Below are 8,537 nucleotides of genomic sequence, written 5' to 3'. Positions count from 1 at the left end.
TCTCTGTATTCTTGGCACCGTCACACTAGAGGAGCTGACACTGGACGGCCTTCAGGGTGTGGCTGAGAATAAAAATAGATTACATTTTAAATGTGGCTTGTTGGCCAAACAGTATCACCATAATTTCTTCTTCTCTTTTTCTGAATAATTCAATCGAAAGATTAAAAGATCCCTAAAGACTGCAACACTAAACAGAGTCATCACAAAATATTGATATTGAACTGAGGACGCTGTCACGTTCCTCAAATGAAAACATGAAACAAAGCCACATTTTCCACTTTGTTCTCACTGACGCTCTTTTAACGACGTGATCTTGTTGAGTTATCAGTGCCAACCGTTCATCTCAATGTGGCTGACTTCAGAAATCACAACCAGTAACCGATTATTAGCATTTTCTTTTGCTGATTTTCTGGTAAATTTTATTCTGAGTCGAGACGAGATTTAGAAGTTTTCAATTTCGGTTCTTTGTGTTTGTAAATTACCTCCATGATCATCTCAGTTTTTCATGCACAAGACTGTGAAGGTGATGAAGAGCAACTGTGGGATGGATTCAGTGCCAGTGGGACTTTCCTTTCCTTTAAGTGTCTCTGACGAGTCAAGCTGTTTTCCATGAGATAAACACACATAAACAGAAGGAAAGATGAAGCAGTGGCCATTTTTTCCAGTTAGTGCACTTAGTCTTGAGCCATCTAGGGCCTGGGAATGCACTAATCTTAAAATAAACAGCTCCAGATTGTGTCTGTCCATAGTTTTAGTGTGTGTGTGTGTGTGTGTGTGTGTGTGTGTGTGTGTGTGTGGTGGTGGTGGTGGTGGGGGGGGTCTGTGTCATATCTGCTTAAAAGCCTTTTTGGGCGTCACATTTGTCGGCCTGACCACTGTGTTTACACATCACGGCCTCAGTAACTCTGACAGGGGACATTTATTGTTTCATACTTTAAACTACATTTTAAATTACATCCCGTCTCCTTACTCTCTGTTATAGTCTGATTCATCCCCACCTGTCATATTCTGATATAGTTAGAGTGAGTTCTTTTTCTACTACTCTCCACAACATGTTGATCCTCCCGAAACATTTTGTTAGGATTGAAAACCGATCAGTCACATCCCATCTGCTCCTCTGTTTCACAATCTAGACACTGTATTTCTCATTGAGTTAAAATCATCACTCTTTCTCTGATATTAGTTATTATTGCTGTTCATTTTATTACATATATATTGAATCTTTTAGTTGCTCATCATTTTTATGAAGTCACATGATCTATATTGTGCAAAAAATAAAAGTAAATAAATAAATAATAATGTGGATTAAAAGCAAGAAAAAAGTAAAAAGATTCCTCGAAAAAGACTAAAGAACCAGGATTGAAAGAAATGTTATTAAAGTTCTGTCCCACAAAACGGTTATTTGTCGATAAAACCATGTATATATTCTATACAAAAACAAAAAGACTGTAGTTGGCAAAGTGGAAACAAAAATGACCCAACAGCCCTGGAGGCTTTCTGAGCTTCAACATGAGAGAGAAAAAAAACAACATCTATCATCATATATATATATATATATATATATATATATGTCAATCATACAAATGAGGAAGTGTATAAGAAAAGCAAAATAAAAATCATTTAAGAGGTCAGTCATTTACATTTGTAGAAAGTATGTAATCAGTTTTTTTCCCCCGATTTGGGAGATTACAAAGTTTCAAAGAAATACTACAAACAGACATATGAGTAATACAGTCATATGAAATATGAGGTTAGTTTTGCAAGATCTGATGACATTGTTAGAAATGTACTACAGTAACAAAGTAGGGCTGTAGTCAACCAAAGAAAATCTTGGTTGATGAAATGGAAGTCTTCAATGATGAAATGGAAGTCAAACCTTTCCCGCAGGTGTTGCAGTGGTACGGCTTCTCACCTGTGTGAGTTCTTATGTGGACTTTCAATATATAATTAGATGCAAAACTTTTCCTACATGTTTCACAAGAATATGGTTTCTCACCTGAGTGAATTCTCTTGTAGACTCTCAATACTGCCATGGACCTAATTTTTTTCCTACAGGAGCTGCAGGTGTATGGGGTCTCACCTGTGTGTGTTCTCACGTGTATTGTCAGTGAACTACTACAAGAAAAAAGTTTCCTACATGTTTTGCATGAATATGGCTTCTCACCTGTGTGAGTTCTTATGTGCACTCTTAAGACAAGACTATTTGTGAAACTCTTCCCACATGTTTTACAAAGATATGGTTTCTCACCTGTGTGTGTCCTCAGGTGGATCAACAAACTTTTCCTCCATTTGAAACGTTTCTCACATCTTTCACAAGAATATATTTTCTCACCTTTGTGTGTTCTCAGATGTTTCTTCAATCCTGACTTGCACTCAGAGGTTTGTCTACAAGTGTCACATTTAAAAGACTTTTCACCTGTGTGAGTTTTAAAGTCAGTCTATGACTTTGAATCTGCAGTTGATCCTGAGTCCACATGTTGACTTCCTGTCTGGTCTTTGCTCTCAGCTACAGGAGAGGTGTGAGAGAGGAGCTGGTGGTCACTGTCTGGTTCTGGTTCACTGTGGTCACTTTCCGCATGATCAGGAGGTTCCCATTGGTTATTTAACGTGGATAAAATCTTCGCTGGCTGGTGGCGAGGAAGGCGATCACCAGGAATTCAGATGTCTCAGGCAGAAATATTATTTATTATTTAGTTTGGCACCAAGAATAAAATGATGAGCAGTATAAAGCCAGCATGTGAATCAGGGTAAAGCCACATCAATCCGTCCAGCAGAGAATATATAACTCATCTGTCACACATACTTATCTAACTATTGTTATGTGTGTTTTGACTTTTATCCTTCTTGAATTAAGAGTTGGACAGTCTCTTCTCAGTAATACTTCTCCCTGGATTCTTATTCTTCTTATCTATAAGACATTGGTTACCATAGCTACAGAGGATAGAGTTGGCTCCATCTAGACCCGTGGTTCCAAAGCTGTGGGCTGCGAAGGTATTTCAAATGCAAACTGTTAAGAAAGAATAGTTTTGGTGAAAAGATGTATAAAAAAATCAATAAAAATATAATTTTTTTTAAAAGTCTCAAAACGTAATGATCTTTAACAGCTTTAAAATGTTTAGCAGTATGTTTTTTTAGCAGGTCATTTGACTATTTTTTACGATTTTTTTTTTTAGAGTGTATGCTCCATCTCAGCCACTGTGTTCCTCCAAGGAATGAAGCCTGGAATCACCATCCCTGCACACGAGGCAGCCTCAGTCCAGACTGTTCTGGTCTGTGCTTCACTGATGGTGGAACAAGCTACTAAATATTATGAGAGCGCGGTGTCCCTCTCTATCTTCAAGAAACTTATCAAATAAAATTCAACAAAACACTGATTCTTTTTATTTTTATTGAAGTTTTAAAGATTTCATGTCTATGTAACGTAGAATCAGTCGTGGTCATCTTAAAACAATCAGTGTTGTATTTATATAGGTAGAGTACTTTAGTAAATGAACTCAGTTACATTATTACTGCTGTAAAAAAAGCTTGCTCAATATTAGACACTTCAATTAATCAAACCACCAAACTGTATCATACCACACTTTACCTGAACCCCCAGCTAATGAGCTGCAACACTGAAACAGCTCTTACATGTTATAACTGAACACTATGAAAAGAACTCTTCTTCACTGCATCTACTTTCTCTTTGGATGTCAGTCGCTCTGATCTGCTGAGTTTACTTGTAGCTTTAGACTTCAGTGTGAATCTGGTATTCTGACATGATCACCTAACAGAGCTTCACTGTTTGGACAAATACATGAGATCAGAAGAACAGCATTTCCTTTCCCACGTTACTTTATGCAGAGATCATTGTGTACATTACCCACATTTATACTGATGATGCTCATAGTTACCTTCATCATTCAATCCATTAATTTATATTTTTAAAATTTCAAATAAAAATTGTATTTAGTGGATGAAATCAAAAATACATAAAAATATAAAATTAAAAGGACATGCTCAAGACAAAAAAGATAAGAGCCTGGTTGGCAGGAGTTCACAGACCACTCAACAGTAAATAAAAGGCATTTAAGAGGTCAGTCATTCACAAGTTTTTTTCTGAGATTTGGGAGATTACAAATCAAGGTTTAAGCACAATCCAGCTGCAAACAGAAATATGAGAAATATAATCAAATGAAGGACTAGTTTAACAAAACCTGATGACATTATTAGAAATGTAGTGCAGTAAATGAAGTAGGGCTATAGTTAACTAAAGAAAGAGCTGTTTCATTCAGTTGCTGAACTCTTCTTCACTCAAGTTTCATCTGTATGGTTTCTCCTGCGTTAACTGATTCTCTGACAAAAACCTTTCCTGCAAGAACTGCAATTGTGTGGTTCTTCACTTCTGTCGGTTCCCGTTTTGTCCATGAGCAACAACCGAATGCTCTACCTCGTGATTTTCAAACATAAGGCCTGTTTGGTGATATGGTTTCTCACTAGTGTTGGCTCTTCTCATGCTGACTTTCAGTTCACCACTAAGTCTGAAAGCTCTCCCATGTGTTGTAAATAATCCAACTTTTAACCTAGGTGTATTCTTACATGCTTTTTTAACTCTGACAACTGAATGAAACCTTTCCCACAGGTGTCACAGGAGTATGGCCTCTCACCTGTGTGCAGTCTCACGTGTGCTTTCAAAACTGACCTATAAGCAAATCTTTTCCTACAGGTGTTGCAGGTGTACGGCTTCTCACCTGTGTGAATTCTCATGTGGACTTTCAGATTACTACTACGTCCAAAACCTTTCCCACATGTTCCACAAGAATATGGCTTCTCACCTGTGTGGGTTCTTTTGTGATCTTCCAGTGCAGACTTGCTACAATGATTTTTCCCACATGTCTCACATGAATATGATTTCTCACTTGTGTGAGTTTTCATGTGGAAGAGAAAGGCCATTTTACCAGTAAAACTCTTCCCACATGTTTTGCATGTAAACGGATTCTCAATTCTGTGTTTTCTCATGTGGTCCAACAAGTTTCGTCTGTTTGTGAAACGTCTCTCACATGCTTCACAAGTATATGGTCTATCAACTGTATGTGTTCTTAGATGTTTATTCAATCTGTACTTGGACTCAAACGCTTTTTCACAAGTGTCACATTTAAAAGACTTTTTACGTGCGAGACATTTAGACTCAGTCTTTGACATGGGAGAGATGTAATTATTGTTACGGTGACCCCTTTTTTTCTTACGTCTCTTCTGTGGCTTTGACTCTGCGTCTCTAGTTGATCCTGAGTCCACATGTTGACTTCCTGTCTGATCTTGGCTCTCAGCTACAGGCGAGGTGTGAGAGAGGAGCTGGTGGTCACTGTCTGGTTCTGGTTCACTGTGGTCACTTTCCTCATGATCAGGAGTCAACATAAAGGTATCAGTCTCCAGTTTCAGTACAAGCTGCTCTCCCTCCTGACTGGTGCAGGTTTCCTCCTGTTCCTCTTTAACCTTTGGTGGTTCTGGGTCGTCCTGGTCCAGACTGGAGTTCCTCTCCTGGTTCCAGAGCTGCTGGTCACTGAGAACCTCCTCCTCCTGACAGACATGTTGCTGTGGGAGCTCTGGAGGGACAAAGGGACACAAGAAATACTGTATGATACACAAGTGATGATTGAAAAATTACATTGAAGTTAGTTTCAGATTAAACATATACAATATGTGCTTTGCACCATTTTTCTCTATTCTCTATAAAAGTATGTGCAACGTAAAACACAACTGTAAACAATACAGCAATACTATTAGCAACATTTAAGTGCTTCCTTCTGAAAAACATAATAATGAAAAATAAATATTGAAGATAAAAAGAATACAGTAACATTGAAGTGCTTAAAGAACTGGTGAACTGGAGTTTAAAGTAAAATCAAGTAGGCCACTATCACTTATTTTTTCATTCTTTTTCGCTTGTAAACAAAGAACTTGTGAAGGACAGATCATGTTCAGCTTTGAACGTGCACACACGTATTTTTTGATCGCAGACACGGTCACAGTCATTGATGACTGAGAGTCAACTGTAACTGTCGCTCCCGGTAACGTAGCTGTATGTTGGAGTGCACGGACAGCAGCTTTAACACCGCGAGAGCACCTTTTCCCGCCGGTGGCAGCTTCCTCGAGCACACTGCAGAAACAAGCGCCCGGCTCCTTCAAGCCGCTGGATCCTGCACCGCCAGTGTTGCCAAGACCCGCCTCGGGCTGCACCTGATTGGCTAGTGAAGTTGGTTATGTTCAGTGTCTGTTTAGGTTGAGAGTGAGAGCTGCGTTCCTCTCATGTCAGTGGTAGGTGAACTTTATTACCTCGAACATGATAAACCGCATCCTCAACAAATTCCCAAGTGTATTGACTTTTCATCTTTCATCTTTCCTCCCACAGCGTTACGTCGCAGATCCGGCACGGTGCTGGAAAACTTTAAGCCCCGTTCTCACCACAAATTGTCACTGAATCTTTCATACTGTTTGAAACACATTGTCAAATTTGTGAAATCTATATGTTGTTAATGAAATTAACAACATATAGATTTAATGAAATTAACAACATAAAAAACAGTGTGTCGATATAGACTACACTTGTCAAATCTAAACCAGAATGAATGGGAGAGTGTAAAGACTGTTTACAACAGTTTCACATTTGTGAAGCCTTTGTTCTTTAAGTGGATACAAGAATATGTGGATTTGGCTTTTTAACGGTCAGAACAAACTTGTGGAGTGAAATCCAGCTTTGATAAACATGAGGTTTTTAAGTTAGACCTGGTCTCTTGTTATCTGGATGGAGAAAACACAGCGAATTAAGTCCAATATAAGTCACATTCCTTAGTTAGTCTTCATTAAGACCATCGTGGTTTTACACACCTGTCCTGTGTAACTTAATTCCAGGTTTTAAAACGATATCCAGCAGTCTGCGCTGACGACCGACCTCTTCCTCGTACTGGACGACGGTTTTCTCAAAGACTCCGAATATTTCTTCAGCAGCAGCAGTTAGTCGCTCGTTGACGAACTCTCTCAGATACTGAAGAGAAGACATCGCTGCTTCGTTACAGCTGGAATATTTAGCTGAGATACGACCACACCACCGTCTTCAAGCTGCCATCACACATCCACAGAGCTAACGCTGCTAGCGCGTCCTCTGTTTACTTCCGCCGGGTGTCACACTGTGAAGTTCCGGCTTCAGTTAAGCGCAAGTCCGTATATTCATCCTGGACTTGTACTCAAAAGCTTTTCCATAAGTCTCAGAGAAAGTCTTTGACATGGGAGAGATGGGTTACAAGCTAGCATCACACAGCCACAGAGCTAACGCTGTTAGCGCCGAATTGAAAGCGGAAGAAAAAACTGACCGGCCGCACTACCGGAACTTCACAGTGTGGCACCCGGCGGAAGTAAACAAAAGGAGCGCTAGCAGCGTCAGCTTGAAGACGGTGGTGTGGTCGTTGATTCACATGAGAAAACACACAGGTGAGAAGCCATATTCGTGCGGAACATGTGAGAAAGGTTTCAAATGGAAGAGTAGTTTGTTGATCCACATGAGAACACACAGATGAGAAGTCATATATTTGTAAAACATGTGGGAGAAGTTTTGCAAGTAGTTGTGTCTTAAAAAGTCCATATAAAAACACACACGTGAGAAAAGTTTCAAACGTAGAATTCACTTGCCTTCTCACGAACTTGCACAGATGAGAAAGAATATTACTGCAAAATATGTGGGAAATTTTTTTTGTAGCAGTGCTTTGAATCCACATGCGAGTACACACAGGTGAGAAACCATACTCTTGTAGCACCAATGGGAAAAGATTTATGTTTATGTCACAAATTGAAAGTGCATATGAGAACTCGCACTGGTGAGAAGTCACATGTTTGCAACACCTGTTAGAAAAGTTTCAGATGGAGATATGAGTTGTTGATCCACAAGAGAACTCACACAGGTGAGAGGCCATATTCTTGTGAAACATGTGGAAAAAGTTTAATATGTAATAGTGATTTAAAAGTCCACATAAGAACTCACACAGGTGAGAAGCCATACCCCTGCAACACGAGGAAAAAGATACAGTCGCACTTCAGCTTTAAAAACACACATGAGAACACACACATGTGAGAAACCATACCTTTGTAACATCTTTGAGTAAAAATTCACTCTGCTGTCTTCATTGAACACTCATTGAAAAATCCACAGAGATGGGAAGTCATATACCAGCAACAGCTGAGGGAAAAGATATTGGGATGTATCTCAGGTGGGAAGACATATAATATCACATACAGGCAAGTAGCTTTGTGTTTGCAAAATATCTTGGAGAGCACTCAATTTTAGTTGTTCATGGACAAAACAGGGGAACTGACAAGTGAAGAATCACACAATTGCAGCTCTTGTAGGAAAGGTTTTTGTTAGAGAATCAATTTACGCAGGAGAAACCATACAGATGAAACTTGAGTGAAGAAGATTTCAGCAACTGAAAGAAACAAACTTTTACAATAACTGCTTCTCTGTAATTGAATGTATAAAATTTCCCACTGATAGGAGGTCACAGTATCTT

General features: G+C 39.1%; 2 protein-coding genes across 2 annotated transcripts; both read right to left on the bottom strand.

Moving 5' to 3' along the window:
* Positions 1–1,814: 1,814 nt before the first annotated feature.
* LOC111646201 (uncharacterized) lies at positions 1,815–2,956 on the bottom strand. Its single transcript, XM_087170888.1, has 3 exons — positions 2,927–2,956; positions 2,486–2,627; positions 1,815–2,269 (listed from the first exon to the last, which is right to left on the bottom strand). The coding sequence occupies exons 1-3, from the start codon at positions 2,954–2,956 to the stop codon at positions 1,815–1,817; spliced, it is 627 nt and encodes a 208-aa protein (XP_087027014.1).
* A 415-nt stretch (positions 2,957–3,371) lies between these two features.
* LOC111646192 (uncharacterized) lies at positions 3,372–7,300 on the bottom strand. The gene is made up of 2 exons (XM_023395624.2): positions 6,865–7,300; positions 3,372–5,582 (listed from the first exon to the last, which is right to left on the bottom strand). The coding sequence occupies exons 1-2, from the start codon at positions 7,034–7,036 to the stop codon at positions 4,558–4,560; spliced, it is 1,197 nt and encodes a 398-aa protein (XP_023251392.1). The 5' UTR covers positions 7,037–7,300; the 3' UTR covers positions 3,372–4,557.
* Between the last annotated feature and the right edge of the window lie 1,237 nt (positions 7,301–8,537).

The sequence above is a fragment of the Seriola lalandi genome, unplaced genomic scaffold, assembly GCF_002814215.2.
Source record: "Seriola lalandi dorsalis isolate HSWRI2012SDOR001 ecotype SW California unplaced genomic scaffold, Sedor1 jcf7180002054966, whole genome shotgun sequence".
In the NCBI taxonomy this organism is placed as follows: domain Eukaryota; kingdom Metazoa; phylum Chordata; class Actinopteri; order Carangiformes; family Carangidae; genus Seriola; species Seriola lalandi.
Note: the sequence above shows the minus strand (reverse complement) of the source record. Positions and strands in the feature narration are given on the sequence as shown.

Excerpts from the sequence above, each read along its gene's own strand:
- LOC111646201 (XM_087170888.1), bottom strand. The coding sequence starts at position 2,956 with ATGGAGCCAACTCTATCCTCTGTAGCTATG. Across the intron at positions 2,628-2,926 it reads CTCTATCCTCTGTAGCTATG|CCAGCGAAGATTTTATCCAC; the intron begins GTAACCAATGTC and ends CCTCGCCACCAG. Across the intron at positions 2,270-2,485 it reads TGAGAGCAAAGACCAGACAG|TCCACCTGAGGACACACACA; the intron begins GAAGTCAACATG and ends AAAGTTTGTTGA.
- LOC111646192 (XM_023395624.2), bottom strand. The coding sequence starts at position 7,036 with ATGTCTTCTCTTCAGTATCTGAGAGAGTTCGTCAACGAGCGACTAACT. Across the intron at positions 5,583-6,864 it reads AATTAAGTTACACAGGACAG|AGCTCCCACAGCAACATGTC; the intron begins GTGTGTAAAACC and ends TTGTCCCTCCAG.